Below are 16,694 nucleotides of genomic sequence, written 5' to 3' on the forward strand. Positions count from 1 at the left end.
CATTTTTCCCTCCCTTGACTAATACTTGCATATACCTGGAAATCGGTACGCGTCGGATTGGCAATATAATTCTCGATCGTGACGTCATCGACATGGACACCCAGGCCATGCAGAATACGGAGTAGAGCAGTATTTTCTAATTTTTTACGTAAAAAAGTGAACTATAGAGTAATAGTTTTATTGGTGTATTAATATAACATCAGAAAATACGTAGATTAATTTTTTTTTTTTTTTGCGTGACAGTGTTGTATTTTCTTTAATAATAGAAAAACTAGTTTTGGAGCATAACCTCTCACGATAAACAATGATAGTAATTCATTCAAGAAATTTTTAAATTTGTTGAGTGTACAAGCTCAAGTAGAAATTTTATTGAAGGAGAAAGAGTGCTTAATTCTAAGCACATATTGAAATGTGGTAAATTAGAATCTGCAGAGAATTTAAATATACGCGCATACTGCGTTTACAAACATCCAATTTGAGAGGACCACCTCATGAAATTAGTGGAGTTATTGGAATAAATGGCTCAATTAATAGTTTTAATTGCTCATGTAAAGCAGGGCAAAGTGAAAACGTAACACAGAATTTTTTATAGCATTACTAGTGCAATCAGAAACACAACAATATGTTCTACTACCGGTTTTTTTTTGTGTGAAAATTGCATGCCTGCCTCTTTTTGGTTATTACATTCCATGTTGCTTGAATATACAATAATTTTTTATTAATATTTATCAATCTTTACTATATCTAGCTACAAATACTTGATTGTGGACTTACCTCTATAACCTATACAATGCTTTGATCATCCTAAATAAAACATATTAACAATTTCAGGGAGGGAAAAGTACCATCATCTTATAGTAAATTATATGCGTTATCACATATATAAAATTTAAGAGCTGTCACGTTATTTTTCTGTCAAAAATTAGTAAAAACTACTTTGCTTTGTATACTACTAATGTATTTTTCGTGGCTTGGGCGTCCATGTTGATGACGTCACGACCGAGAGTTATATTGCCAATATAGGAACAGGCATGCAAGTGGGACTTAAAAAGGAGAGGGATATGCGCAGACTGCGCGCTCTGATTGGCTGCGGGGTTTTTCTTGGCTCGCTGCATCGTGCGATGCCGGTTCCGGTTCGTCAGCTTCTAAATTAATCCGGGAAAATCAAGGAACGTTCTCCTAAAGCGATAAAAACGTTGCCAAAATGTTTTGCGAAAAACGTTTTCTCAACTTGTTAAAAGCGCGTTGGAAACGTTTAGGCGACGAAAGATTGAATCGAAATTTTGTTACATGACTATTGGCAACGTGTGTACATTAAAAAATGTTTAAGTTTAATTAAAACTTTATTTGAACTATAATTCTCTTTACAGACATCAGATAGTTACTCCACTTGTGGATTTGAATATGCTATCTACATAATCCGAACATACGAAGCATCAACGTCCCAATCGATAACCCAAACCCCTCTCCGCTATAGTATTATCTCAAAACGTTTTGGCAACGTTCACTTTCCAACGTAGTGTGACTTTTCGACGTTCCCGCAACGTTTCCTCCTATACGTGGTGGGAATCATCTTCCAGTTGACATCGACGTGTACCAACTCGAAGCAGGTTTAATTTCCCTTCAATCTCCTCCCACCTTTTCCTCTGAGTTTGCGCCGTTCGACCTTACATCGCTACATTCTACTTACTCTTATAGGTACTACCCTCCGTGCAATAGAGCATGCGCACGCACATATCTGCGCAAGTCCTTATATACATATATACACAATATACTAAAGAACGAACACAAAAGCCAACCAACAAACTTACGTTAACACCCAAGATGGCCAGCCCTAATCTTCGTGGTGTCGTGCTCGTCATCAGTACCGGCAACGTTTAGCTTCTGCGCGTTATTTCCTCATATCACCCGATCAGAATCGCTGCAGGGAAGTTCGTTCCGCTAAGAAAGTATACGTATATACATATATATATTGCATCGCGCGCTTGCTTTCACCGCCGCTGGGTTGTGCGCGCGCGCGCGCGCGCGCCCTATTAGTGCAGTAGTCGTCCGCTCGACACGGGATAGACTAGTCGTATATACGTCGAGAGCTGAGAGATCTACTGCTGTCGTCGTCTCGTCAAAGCGAGAAGTAGTAAGTCCTTTGGTATTTTATATACTTATAGTTGACATGTGCTTCGTTTTGGGGGAATCTCATTGGATTGGGCTGTTTGATCGTATGCAAGTCTATACATATAGACACTGTATGCGGTTAGCTCAGCGCGCATAGTGCACGTGCGCTTGATGTATGTGTGCTGCTGCAGTGACAGGGGCTCTGGCAGCTCGTTCTCGTATATACGAGAGGTAAACGTTAATTCGCGCAGTGTTGATTGTCGTGAGAGTCACTATATGGCGATCGATACAGTTGTATAGCGATTATGCCATCGATTTTTCGAGAGAATCGTTCCAAAATATATGGAAGAAACCTTCGTTTTAGACACGACATCTATACGTTCGTATTAAGCTCTGGCATGTCCATGCGGAATCGCATCAGAATTCGCACATAGTTACAGTGTATAGGTATACACGTATATACGTGCATATATACGATATACAGGCTCGCAGGCGGTGTAAATCTCTCTCGCGAGGAGGTCGTTGCCCGTGGGCCACGAGCCGCTGATGCGCGCGCGCGCGATATTCCTCTCTCTCTCTCTCTTTCACGTTTGCTCGAGTTATATATACGTTTGTGCATATATAGGCGCGGTGATGTGCGGCTGAAGATTCGGCTTGAAGGAAGAGTCGTCGAAATGCTTGCAATGCAAAGGGTTGGTGGTGAACTTTTGGAATCGCGAGAATTTTCTTTGTTCGAAATTTTTGGTAGACACTGATGACAGTTTTGATCGTTTAATTGAAAATTTTTTTCTTCTACTATCAAAAATTAGCTTCACGCACGGATCCTGATTCTCTACACTATAGCAGTGTGTGATGAAAATATTTTTCGAAAAGTAATACATAGATGGAAAAACTTTGGAATATCGCGAAAAATGGAGTAAAAATTAGGTAAAAATCGAAGGTCCGTTCCTTCCAGTTTTATTTTATTTTCTGAATAATAATCGTCTACTTTCGCTTGCAAAGCTTTTACATGACACCCGCTCAGTAAAGCCATCTTTTTTTCTTAAAAAAATAAAAGGTAAACCAACACAACATTCCCCGTAATAGTCTAACGCAAAAAAAAAATATCAATACCTAAAGTGCAAGTTCAACGCGGTACTGTATACTCCAACTCAAAAAACCTAAAAGAAACAAAAGATCATCCTCTCGTGACCTTGGTCGAATTTCCACAAATTCCCCACCAACTTCCCCGTTCTTCACCCTCTGATCACCCCTTTACCAGCATCCCAGAGCACATCGTGCTCGCATCGACGTCTCTTTTCTCGCCTATATACGTGAGCTCGGCTATAAGCACATAATATAGTTATACCAACGCAACCGGCAACTATAGTCTTGTATGTAAACAAAAGAGCGAGGCAGTCCGCCGAAGAGTGGACGCGTCGAGTGTTTCCATAACCGATACGTATAGGTCGAGTCTCGGTTATTGATTGAGCGTCTCCAGCAGCGCAGCAGTTCTCGCGGAGGGCTACTCACGTGGCTCTCCTCCTCTCGGCATGCGCGCGCGCGAGGGTTCCGCACCTGCGCGGACGGGCTGCAGCGTTGTACACATCGCGAACTACGTAGCTAAGATCTCTGTCCCTCTCTGTGACCGTTCAGTCGTAGGATTACATTCGTCTCGTCTGTTGTGCTCTATATACTCGAGACTCCTATAGCACGTCCATGTCGCAGGTAAGGTGAGGCGAATTAAATCTTAATTCGATCGAAGGAAAATCGAGATCGTTGCGCTGTTATTTTTCGCATGTCTCGCGATATATTTTGATGCTATTGGCCGGAACGACCTTTGCCGGCCTCTATGCACACTGATGGGGATACGCGCCGTGCTTATATTTCCTGCGACGTACTACGCTGGGCGGGGAGGAAGCGACGACTTATATTCTTCCGCGAAATCAACGCGAGCGCCCCTAGTTGACATTTTATTTTTTCTTCGTCTATACGAGGAATCAAGGATTTTCGGCTGGATCGATGAATTACGACGTTAAGTTCATCGAGTTGGAGAGGGGGATGCTTCGACGTAGTAGAGACTTTTTGCGACGTTGAATTATCTAACGTCTGGAGTTGAAATTGTTTTTGTTCCTTAATAAACTAATTTTTCGCGACTAGTCACGTCAATACATCTTCTTCCCCACTGTTTCAGATCTAGACAGCCAGCAGAGTAATATGCTCGGGTTGGAGCCACAGGAGTGGTGACCGTAAGGTTGCGGGTGATTTAAGGCGCAGCCGCTCATCCACCTGTGAGAGCGGGGCCCTCGATGCTTACGCTACGACTGGTCTCGACCCACTTTCTCAAGCAGCCATAGGCGGTCTGCCTATAACTTCCGATGCCATGTGTCGCGATCGGGACATGAACCCGTGAATCAAAGAACTCTCTCTCTCTCTCTCGCTCTCTCTCTCTCCCTATATATATTCTATCTAAAATCGAACTGCTCGACGATTTTACCTATACATATATATATACATACATAAAATTCAATACCGATCGAGACGAATACCGATCAACGAATCGACACCCCCCTCCCCTTCTACTGATTTTATCGTTTTATCGCTTCTCCGGGGATCGGAGACAGTAGAGATCGTACGCGGTAGATGAGACTCGATCGAGATCGGTAAGGAGTGAGTCACTGCTACGAGACACTCGGAGAGAGATCGAGAGACTCCGAGTTATCGCGTTTAGCCGACACGGCGACGACATTACCCGCCGTTGAAACAGCCACGAGTCAACCTGTGGAGGGTCGCGAAAGAGTGTATTGTGAGTATATGATTATACTGAAAAAAATCCTTTCCAATAAAATGAACGATCTTTCTTTAAAAAACAGTGCGGCAGTGGGTCGCGGTGCAGGCGGAGTGGGATGAGAGGCCCTCGACAAGAATCTTTCGAGCAACACCTTCAAGATCGCGAATCGCAGCAGCAACCGGAGCATCAGAAGAAGCCGAGCGTCGATAATCGGCCGGACAGCACCGTGAGCCACCAGCAGAAGGACGAGTCGCGTCTGGCTAAGGTGAAGCGGGCGATCAGCTGCTCTCTCCTCGGTCGCGGCTCGTCCAGCAGCAGCAGCAACAATGAGCTATCCGTTAACATCGTCAGTTCGCGCTTCGGTCGAGAGCTGGAGCTCGTCGAGACGCACAACGAGACCGGCGTGCCTTACGTCGTCTACCGGCTCTGCAGCTATCTCGAGGCCTATGGTTTCCACAACCCGGCACTCTTCCGGCTGGCCAGCAGCAGTTCCAAGCTGGCCGAACGGCTGAGGCTCGCTTTCGACCGATCGGGCGATGCCGATCTCGAGGCGGCCAACTGTCCAGCCACCGCGGTTCTCTTGCTCAAGCGGTACCTCAAGGAACTGCCCAGTCCCATCGTATGGCCCGTCTGCGTCTCCAAGCTCGTGCAGTTGCATTTTCGTTAGTACAACGCTGCTTTTGTATTTGTACTCGCCGTTAACGCCGATGCTATTTTCGGAGAGTCGCTTTTATTTTTAGAGTTAGGTTAATAAATAACGCGTCGGTTAATTGTCCGATGCGAGTATACTCGTACGTCTCCGATATCCTGTTAGCGTACGTCGAGCGGCTCGACTTTTCTATTATTAGCCACGGCTCTCTTGATGAAGAATCACTGCGCGAAAACGCAAACATCCGCGCACATCAAACAAACCTCGAGTTTGTTTTCCCCGCGAGGCGCAGGTGAACGAACTCGTTTATTATAAATTTTCCACTACACCACTAGCTTCCCGGGAATCCTAGACACTCGCTTTTATCGTCGAACAATGCTTCGTTACCGCGAAGGCATCTATTGTAAATATACATAAGCTATTATTCCGTTGCAGAGACGAGAAGCAAGAGCCGCGAGCGCTGGATCGACAAGACGCGGGACCTGCTGGATAACGAGCTGACGAGTCGTAACCATCGACTCCTGGGCTACTTGATCTTGTTCCTCGGAAGATTCGAGGCTCAGCACGGCTGTACCTCCGGCGTTTGCGGCATCTTCGCCCCCATCCTTCTGCCCCAGATACCATCTGCCACTGTTCTCCTACGAGACCTGCTTCACGATGCCAAACTCATCTTTCCCGACTGTTCCAGGTGAGAGGCTTTATTACGTTTCTTTCGACGCTTCTCCAGCGTCGCTGTTTCGCAACGATCCGGAAGCTCTCGAGATATCACGTTCCTCGAAATTACGCATTAGCCGACTGACCAAACAACGTTTTTACAAGCCCTCTGTCGCGCGCAAAAAGCAGTTACGCCGTCGTGGCTGATATTTTCAGGAAATATTCCTTCGAAGAAAGAAGATCTGAAAAAGCACAACGGCGAGAGACACACGACACGCAATTATAATAACCACCGCCGGCGCCGTATGTTATATATCCAGTGTCGCAATGCTGACGATAATCGACGGCGGCGCGTTACGCAACACCTCTACAGTTTCTGCTTTCTTTCCATTGTCCTCCGGCGAGATAAGGAAGCTTGAGCGCAATTTTGAAGAAAAAAAAAAAAAGCCGCGCGCACTATGTTTTGTAATCGCGATCGCGAGATTTAAAACCGCCTCGCTCGGATCACGGAATCGCAGTTGGACGAAGCCGCAGTAGTGCCGAAGAGCCGTCCGCGTATGTATAATATAAGTGTGTACTCAGGGTCAGAATTGCTATAACACCGCAAGAGAGTTAAGGAGCTTTCCGATGCGCAGTCGAGGGGTTTCGCTGTACGCGATGCGACAGTATATAGTGGGAGAGAGTTTGAGCCCGCTTAATCCAGCTCTGTAATGAAGTCTCATAACGGTACTATTATCTCACAGCGGCTGGGATTTTGATGAGAGGAAGAGAGACAATTAAATTGTTTATCGGCTCGTGTGTGGAGAAGGTGAATCTGGTTGGTGTACGGGTAATTTCCAGGCTCCTTGACTCTTCTATTGAACGCGTCAATAATATAGAGATCTCGAGGTTCAATGTTAAAATTCATCTACGTGCACGCCTCTCTCTCTCTCTCTCGGTCGAGCTTGTCTGTGTGTATTAACTGTTCTCAATCGATGCGCGGAAATAAAGATTTACTCCGTCCTTCAGTATAGCCGCGCGGATATAGACGATTTATTCGGATTTAATAACGCGATATCCTATCCGGTTCTAAAAATATGCTCTTAATAAAAAAAAAAGAAATATCTTGCGCGCGACCTCTTCCTCCCGTCTGTCCCAAAGGACGCAAACACATATCACAACAACCGCGTAAATCTCTCGGCTCCGTATAACGACTTCCCCAAGGATCCTCCTCTGCGCAGATCAGCATCGACTTTTGCATACACACTTGTGCGTTTATACGGCTCTACACACTCGGACACATCGACGGGATTGTATACGAGACGAGAGTTAATCGTTCCCAATTGCCTTGCACAACGCGAAAACGAATCCGCGTGACAAAGACTGTGTCTTCTTGCGCAAGTGCTCATCCATGGAGAAGAGAAGAGCACGTGACGTGTCTTGTGACTCGTCGATTTCCTCTATGTCTCTCTCTCTCTCTCTCTCTCTCTTCCTATTGTTATGGATGGAAAAATCAAGATAATTGACATTGACTCGTCAGAGGGTAAAAATAATAGCCGGTTATTTTTAAGAGCTTTTTCGCAGGCACGTCTCGAATTCCGGCGCTGAGTCAGAGCGAACTTGAAGATGCCATGTGCTGCCGGGGAGCAGTGAACGCTCGCTTTGTATATTGTACATAATCGATCGGTATGAATCGCGAAGGATCGAGAAAGATTCCGACTACTTTTTAAAAGCCACAACTATTAGCGAGCTTCGCGCTAATTCCGCCGAGATAGTGAGCCGTTTTTCGCTGACACGCGAGCCTCATTCTCTGCTTATTATTGAAATACACGTAGCGTTTTTTGCTTAAATGCAAGTTTTCAACTCATCCTGTACTATCTATAGCTTTTCTGGTATACCTGTTTGTTTTTTCCAAGCGGCGCCTCGTTGGGCCGCGTATTTTTACCTTTTTATTTACGCTGTACACAACGTTAACACTACAGGGCGTTAAAAGCGGCCAAAAAATCGTTGTCAATCACACGAGCGACTGCTGCCAACGAAAAAATCGGCGCTAATAGTCTCAGCTTGACTGAAACCCTCGCAACGAAATCTCGATATTATTGCGCAATCGACGCGCGTTACGTCAGTCGCTATTGTGCATCATTATCTCACACACAGGGCTTATATACCCTAATCCCATCCGGCTCGATCGTCGTTACGCAGTAGCCTGTGTAAAATCGAATCTGGCCTATAGATCAGGGAACTGCGAGCGCACGTTCTTACTGCTATGCAACTATATGGACGAAGAAAAACCCGTTCTATCCCGAGACCGGTTCTCTCCGCTCTTTTTTTTTCCTATATATATATATACACACACACTCGAGATAGCTTGGAGAGCACGTGGCCGGCGGATAGGAACAACTTACTCTCTGTTGACGGGGGATATGTGTGCTGCGGTGTTTTCTCTTTCTCTCTTTTGGAAATCAGAGACACACGTGCGATGATACGTTTTGGGCAAATTAATTTCGGCGAAAATAATCTATTTAATAACTCCTGAATTCCGTAGTATACACAAATATTCCGTCCGGGGAGAGAATCTCTAGGAATAGATTCTCTTTGGCATAGGTCTCTCACTCTCTCGCGTTCGATCGCGTGATATTTCTAAACAACGGGCATGCGGCGCACGTGCAAAATTTTGCATCGTTCACATCGGCACATACTTACGGCGAGACACATACGCACACCGTTGAATTATTGCATAACGGAAATCCAATCGTTGCTACAGCTCTCTATCTCTCTATCTCGCGAAATCGATCACCTCGTGCCATGATGCGCTTATCCACACGGCGCGGCCGATGGAAAAGTTTCGCGTCTGAAATTTTTATGATCGATCCATCCAAAAAAGGTGAAAGCATTATTTACAAGGCAGTTATTGCACCTCTCTCGGTCAGATAAACGCGCACAAGGGTTCCTCGTATAACACACGCACGCGCACGCACGCAAGCGCAAACGTCGTGAAAACGTGCCTCTCACACGCGCGAACGGATACAAGTATATATATATAGATATAGGATCCCGGTCTCTCCCTCCCTTTTTCCCTGTGCTCTCCCGCAGCAGCAGCTCTTTGACACCGGCCACAGTCGCTTCTCCGGCGCTAAGCAGCGAACACGTACGTAAACGCCGGGACAGCTGTTGTAAGACAGAAACACTGACGCGACTTTCGAATCTCTCGAGAAAGAGAAAGATTCTCTCATCTCTATATACAAGTCGCGCGCTTTTCCCGAGTGACAGACGTCCCCACTTAAATGTTTCATCGGATCATCGAGAGGATCGTCTTGGCGCCGACGAGTCCGCGACACTCGCTCAGGAAGCTCGTCTTCGTGATCACATGAACTGCGCCAGCTGAGGTTTATGGTTAAAGGACTAATCGTTCTGTGTATATATATATACGAGGACGACTGATGCGAATGCGGTGAGTCACGCGGATGCGTGTGTGTATAGTTTCTTCCCTTTTTTTTTAACGCGTGTGTGTATAGTCGGCGGCTCGATCTGCTGAGTGGAAATTTTCGATCGCGACCGGTTCGCCGGTGTGCGGACTTTCCAACGTGTGCGATCGATTTTATCGCTGAAATGTGTGTCCGAAAATCCGTCGGTTTATCGGTACGAATCGCAGCTGTAATCTGTCTGTTCTCGTGAAATTCACGTACATCATACTCGTAGTGTGTGCGTGTGTGTGTGTGTGTGTACTGACAGTCGAACGATGACGCAACGTATAAATAACGAGTACTTGCGCGTACATCCGTTTCGCGACTCGTGGAAAATTGCAGCGCCTCGATTGTTTGAATACATAACGCTCTCGATATTTTCTTTCGACACGCGTTTTTGCTTTCCAAATGCTGATCCGTCTGTTTTCCTCTCTCCCGATGACCCACTATACCTATATACGAAAATAGAAGCTCGAAAAAAAAAAATGTAAAAATACTGCGCTTACCCATTACTACAATCAAAAGTGTCTCGAGAGCCTCCTGATAAGGATACTTAATTCGGTTTTCCGGCACTTCTGTTTACAACATATTCGCGAACTTTCAAACAATGTCACCGTAAGCGCATGTACATAATTACCGAGTAAAAAACTGTTGACTCGCGGGGGAAAAAAGTCGACCTCTCGAAAGCACCGTTTCGCCGTGCGGATAAACAAGACTTCAATGACGCACACGCGGACACTGCTCGAAAAGGTGAATAATTGGGGTCAATATAAAGCTCTGTCTGTGTGTGTGTGTGTGTAGAGCCAACGTTTAATGCAAACGTTTAATTCGCATCTCATCCCGAGCGATAATTACGGTACAGTACGGCGGGTAAACACTTTCATTATCGTCGGGGCAAGCGCGCGTGTTTATTAATTCCCCTTGTACATCAGGCGCTCTCGGTTCGCGGAAAGAAATTTCGTTAATTACGAACGAAATTCTCGTTCGTCATGATATCGGGTCACGTTCTATTAATAAGGGGCTAGACTCCTTTTTTTTTTCGTAGCACGCGCGCGGCGTTGGGATATTGAGTGCAAACCGTCGGCCGAGTGTATTTTTGTATGTAGAGGGGTGAAATTTTTGGAAAGCTCCGTTAGAACATTTACGCTCGGGAATTGTTATAATATTTGGTGTAGAAATGAATTTTTCTCGCGTTGAGGACGTAGAACGATTTGGTACGTTGAATATCAAGTTCAGTTACAATTGCAGGATGTTATTTTCGCACATGAACATTTTTTTTTTTTTTTTTTTATGCGACCATGAGAATTCGGTGCCACTCTCCTACCCGATAATTTTCCTCGATAAGAAATAACGAAAGTCACGTGCAAAATAATACGCAGAAGTAGCAAGTAATGCCTGATCGCAAAAAACTATCATTAACCCAAACGCTGTTGGCTGTGCAAAAATGACATCTAATTGCGCTCGTATAATAACTTCTTACAATAATGCACAATAGCAGCTCTCGCGCTTATACAGTCGAACGCGTGCGGCTCGACGTCCTTGAGACGTCCACCTATACACATACACACCTATATAACCCGGCGGTCCTTTTTGTCATTCGGATGACGCTCGCGCGTGTGTGGACTTTACGGGGGAAAGTTTTCGCGCACGTGTCGACGCTGTGTCCCTATATATATATACACATTATTCGAGGCAGATAAGTATATCGATCGCGGCAAACCGGTTCCTTGACACTTTTGGCACTTGCTCTCTTGGCAACTGGTCGCGCGAAGGTAATTTCCATCGTGCATTCCCTGCCTGACTCGCGATAGCTATGCACTTCATTTCCAAATTCTGCATATCAACGCATATACGTGTCTCTCCTTGAAAATATCTATTTTCGCTTCTTTATCGACTGCACTTAACGATAGAATCGAGTGTGAAAATTACGACGTTGCATAAGAAGACGGTAAAAATACGAGCGTATTAAAAAAAAAAAAGAAGCGCAGCAGCCGGTCGCGCATGTATAAAAGCGGTCGACCTTGACCATGATTTCATCTCCTCCGTTGCAGTGTCAAAGAGCCGGCGGTAAACAGCGTCGACTGCAAGGTCTGCATCGAGCCGAAGGACGATTTTGGACATCCTTCCGACATCGGTAACACACTCATCGTTCAGCCCACCAAACGGAAGGACAGGAGAGATTCATCCGGTCAGGAAAGAAAGCTCATAAGGTGAGAGAGATTTTCTATACACTTTTTTCTCTCTCTCTCTCTCTCTCTTCTAAGTCTATTACCGCTTGTTTACTTTCGTTTCCGCTGACCTGGAATGATGCGATTATCGACGTTATTTTTTTTTCTCGCTCTTTCCGAGCGGACGTTTATTATTATTGCTTGAATGAGGTGGATGCAAAAAACGAATAATGTCTTTCCGCCCCGTCAGGTACAAGATTTCTTATCGACCCGTTATCGGCAAGTGCTTAGACAGAATTGTGAATTTGCGAAATTTTAAGCCCTCCCCAAGACGCAACGTTATTAGAAGGTATACCAGTAGATGTAACAAGGATATACATATAGGGTTTAGTAAGACACGTCGCAGCCCATTGTCATTACCCTTTTTTTTTTTTTATGTGAATGAAGACATTTTTTTTCTCTCGAAATACACTGCTTCTCGACCTATAGACCTTACGTTCGTGAGTTTGTTTATAAGTTTTGACGATTGGTTTTTTTTATAGGAGCAACAGCGAGGAGAAGATCTGGGAGAAGAGCAAGAGAGTAGCCGGTGACAACTCGAACAGCAACACTGCGGACAGCATCAGGCGGGTGAGCAGCCACGAGGATTTCAACAGCGCCAAGCATCTCCACATTCTTTTGAAGTTGCAGAAAGACATGGGTCACGGAACGGTAATCTTTTTCCCCCGGTGTCTCGATATCGATTTTCTGATAATTTTAATCTACTTATTCACGATTAATGGGCCCACAGAGACACGGCAGTTTGCCACTGCAGGAGATGACCAACGTGTCTCCTGTATCATCGAAAGCGTCGCTCGTCAACACGCCGGGCGATGTGGTACTGGCCACTGAGAAGTACGATTGTGATGCTGAGAGACTAAGGAACAGCGAGAGATTCAGCAGGAGCATCACTCCAAGGGGTCGCAGGCAAGTCAGGAGGAGGAAACTGCACAGGAACTCGCTCGATCAGAATGCCAGCAAGGTGAGTTTTTCAAAAAGTTTCTGCCTCTAGCGTCGTCGCTTTGTGCGACGGTGAATAAGAATGAGTTTGATCTTCGCAGGAGAACGAGCTGGAAGACTCCGAAGTCATCTTCACGATAAGCTCCGATTCCAACAAGGGACAGGGTCAGAGCTTCCTCGAAATGCTGAGCAGTGGTCCTAGCAGATCACCGTCTCCGGTCAGACCACCGCCGTCGGAGCAGGAAGAGGTGAACAACCCGACACTGGCTAATTGGAGTTTCCAAATGCGTCAGAGCAACGTGAGTATTACCAAAGCCGAGTCTGCTCGGCTTGAGAAAGCTAATCTCGAGCGTAATCAACAGGATGAAGAAATGAGCGAGCGCGTCGAGGCCATGGTGTCTCCTCGGAACTCGATACTGATCCCGCGGAGATTCTACCTGGACGACAAGTCGGAGGAGCAGGAGAATGTTCCCAGCATCAAGGAGCACGGCTTGAAGAACTTGATGAAGCAGATCAACAGTCTGAAGAAGAAGATCAAGCGCTACGAGGGCGAGTTCGAGGACAACTTCGGCTACCGGCCTAGTCACTCCGACAAAATGAGCAACCGCGACATCAAGAGAATAGTCTCCGAGCTGAACAAGGTGCGAAAGGAACACAAGATCTTGAAGGAAGGTTTCGTCGGTACACTCCTGGGTGGAACGAAGCTGCTGCGCGACGAGACCGTCGGCGCGAACAACAATAACAACGGCGAGGACATGCTGAGAGCGAACTCGATGACGGAGATGGTGCTGGAGGTGGAGCGTAAACTGGCGGAGAAACGCTTCAAGTACAACCGGCCAGAGGACATGGATGATCTGACTTACGAACAACTTTTGGATGAGAAGACCGCTGTACAGAAGGCCCTGCTGCACATTGAGAATGCCTTTGGAAGGCTAGTCTCGAAGGAGGACAGGTCGATCGTTCGGCCCTTGTACGATAAATATCGGATGCTCAAGCGACAACTGATAAGAGCAGGCGCGGTAAGCATTATTTTTCTGTCTCCTATTACGCAGAGTTGCGAGGTAGTTTGCGATAATTAATTTTCCGCACTTTCTCGTAGAATCGATACACGGACAGCATGTCGGAGCTCGCCACCATTCTGGAGCACGAAGCCATGGACTTTACATCGTCGGTGGGAAATCCAATCGATTGCGATCGCCGGGCCAGTGAACCCGACATGTCTCACCGGGGAATTCTGGACTGCATCGACTCTACGTCGGAGGAGATACCGACCGACAGTGACAGTCAGCACAGCAGCAGCGATGGCAGCCGCGGAGTAGTCGAGAGCCTGCATTCCCTTCCAAAGTACGTTTAAATTACATGCTACTATTGTATAAAAAAAAAAAAAAAAAATAGCGTACAAACTTGAACGAAAATTTTATTTTAAAGAGAGGAGCTGTTGCAACAACAACTGATCGCCAAGGAAGAGAAGAAGAGACTTCGAAGATCCCTCAAAGAACTGGAGATGCAATTTGAAGCTCGAGCCGGCAGACGGATGCAACGCGCAGATCGCGGACCTCGCGTCAACATGATTTACGACTCTTACAAGCAAACAAAAGCCAAGCTTAGATTGATCAGCGCCTTGCTAGCAAAGAGCGCTTAAGAGAGTATATCGACGGAGAGAGAACATGTACCTTGAAACTTTGATCCGCGGTATGATTATCAAACTATCAATAACTTTTTCATTTTCTAGACTGTTAATATAAGAACGTTCTTAATGTCATTTTTATAATTTTTTCATTTTCTATTTCGTTCTGAGCTTGTTGATAACTAAGTACCTGTAGCTGTTTGAATTACAATGGGTTGCTATTTTCATAGAATGTTGCGTATTTAAGCTTTATATCTATATATATATATATATGCATGTATGACATATTGCGCACAGTCATTTCAACATTTTTAGAGGACCTAATTAATTAGGGGATACTTATATAAACTACTATACCTGTAACACCCATGTTGTTCAAGAAAAATGAGAGTAGTCTGAAAGTTATACTTTTACAACTAACGTATTGACAGAGTTATACAATGTTATATCTAATGAATCAAAATGTCGTGATGCCACATTTGCTAAACCGAAGAATGAATTTTAAACATTTTTGAAAAAGTATTGCTGTACGCGGTGATTTTGTAAGGAGATATTTTGGACGATTTTGTTCCCTCAGCTTGTGTCGAATCTCGAAAGCACTTTTATCATTTTCGCGAGAAAACTTTTTCTAAAGATGTTTCGAATTATTTTGTTGTAACCCAGAAATTGTGTTAATCGTCGAATTACTTTCTTAAAGCTTGCTGCAATTGTAAATACACTCGCGCATCTCGCATATATTACGAAGCCAAAAAATATTGCGTGTTACAGCTATCTGAGAGCACTATTGACTGTTACAAGATTTTAAAAATTTGACAAGAAGCAACACTAGCTGAGTGTTCGTGAATTTTTTGTTCCACGAGAAATGATTTTATACATAAACACCGACAATTACTATGTACATAGTATTGTTGAAGAGCAGTTGCAGAAATTTATGACTTGTGAGTTGATATATACTCAATATTGCGAATGCGCCGAGAGAGTTAAGGTTTGATACCTACCAATGATATCTTTGAGAGTGATTTTTTTTTTCAATTTTTTCTATCGACACATCTGTATTTTTTTAAACGAAACGAACTTTTAACTGCGATTCAAAAACCGGAAAATTTTTTAATGTGTGCACACCAAATGTGTTTAGCAATAACGATTCATCTGAAAGCGCTTCACTACGATTTACTTCATGAATGACAAAACAAAATTGCGGTATAAAATGATTTTTGTAGACCAAAGCATTTTTAGTCTGTGATATAAGAGAATTACTAAATTAAAAAAAAAGAGAGAGAAAGAATGTTTGTCTGTGAATGTCTGGATCTAATAGAAAGAAGATTGCCAGAAAGTTAGCTTTAAATGTAGGAATTGCATTCTTGCAAAGATTGAACCCTGTATTTTTGTTATGAAAACGTTTTAATTATTTTAATAGCACTGTTGTAATTCTTTCTTATGAGAAAGGCAAAGTGAGTGTTTAAGTAATGAGTTTCTTTTAGAAATGTCTGTAGTTGTAAGTTCATGTATTCGTTGTTAAACTTGCTTTACATCATTTTATAGCTGTTTTGCCAAAAGTAAAAGGAGCTTAGCAATCGTCTAAAGCGAATAACGAGAGACAAACGTGTTTTTTCTTTCTTTTTTACGAAAACCTCTACAAAACTGATAGCAACAACAAAAAGACGAACTGCGAGAATTCTGACGATCACGAAGAAGAAAAAATTAAGAAATGAAGCAACTGAACCATGGTATTATTACAACGACATATCTAGGCGTTACATATACATTTTCAATAAACGTTTTAAGCGATCTGTGTCTTGAGGCACGAGTAAAGTGCCACAATCGGAATTTTCGTCAGTGTCAAACAGAAACAAAATTCGAAATGCTTACGACGTTAGGCAACTATAACATCAACCGGCGACAATAGTTACAGCGCTGGTCTTTGTTCAAGTATAAATATACATATATATGTTGCAGGCAAACGGCAGTGTGTATTTAAAAAAAAAAATCTAAATGCGTTTGAATAACTCTATATCTTGTAATGTAAAAAAAGAGAAAACAGCATATATAAAACCTTGACGTTTTATGCGCTTTTTTGGCCGTGTCTGTACATCGATATTACAATACATGTGTACGTGTAAGAGCGTGTATTAGCAACAGCCATAAAAAGAAGACAAAGCATTATATAGCGAGGAGAGAATTAGCTGCGTATTTGCATTATACCAAGTAGCACGTCGGAACAAATATAAATATATGAATATAAATAAAGTTATTATTGATGAACAGATTTACG

General features: G+C 44.1%; 1 protein-coding gene and 1 long non-coding RNA gene across 7 annotated transcripts; one reads left to right on the top strand and one right to left on the bottom strand.

The window, feature by feature from the left end:
* Positions 1-648: 648 nt before the first annotated feature.
* LOC103317751 lies at positions 649-1,892 on the bottom strand. Its single transcript, XR_512958.3, has 3 exons — positions 1,812-1,892; positions 775-1,738; positions 649-695 (listed from the first exon to the last, which is right to left on the bottom strand). It is a non-coding gene; the product is annotated as an uncharacterized LOC103317751 (long non-coding RNA).
* A 128-nt stretch (positions 1,893-2,020) lies between these two features.
* LOC100123508 (protein FAM13C) lies at positions 2,021-16,688 on the top strand. 6 transcript variants are annotated; one of them, XM_016989859.2, is made up of 12 exons: positions 2,021-2,134; positions 4,286-4,897; positions 4,965-5,544; positions 5,967-6,219; positions 11,680-11,838; positions 12,047-12,145; positions 12,339-12,507; positions 12,587-12,817; positions 12,897-13,094; positions 13,158-13,814; positions 13,895-14,139; positions 14,224-16,688. In XM_016989859.2, the coding sequence occupies exons 3-12, from the start codon at positions 4,998-5,000 to the stop codon at positions 14,435-14,437; spliced, it is 2,772 nt and encodes a 923-aa protein (XP_016845348.1). In that variant the 5' UTR covers positions 2,021-2,134; positions 4,286-4,897; positions 4,965-4,997; the 3' UTR covers positions 14,438-16,688. The 6 variants fall into 6 exon arrangements, with proteins under 6 accessions (XP_016845348.1, XP_032455162.1, XP_016845347.1 ...); XM_016989858.2 differs by lacking the exon at positions 2,021-2,134 and adding an exon at positions 3,689-3,819; XM_016989860.2 differs by lacking the exon at positions 2,021-2,134 and adding an exon at positions 3,701-3,824.
* The last annotated feature ends 6 nt before the right edge of the window (positions 16,689-16,694 follow it).

The sequence above is a fragment of the Nasonia vitripennis genome, chromosome 4, assembly GCF_009193385.2.
Source record: "Nasonia vitripennis strain AsymCx chromosome 4, Nvit_psr_1.1, whole genome shotgun sequence".
Classification (NCBI taxonomy): Eukaryota; Metazoa; Arthropoda; class Insecta; order Hymenoptera; family Pteromalidae; genus Nasonia; species Nasonia vitripennis.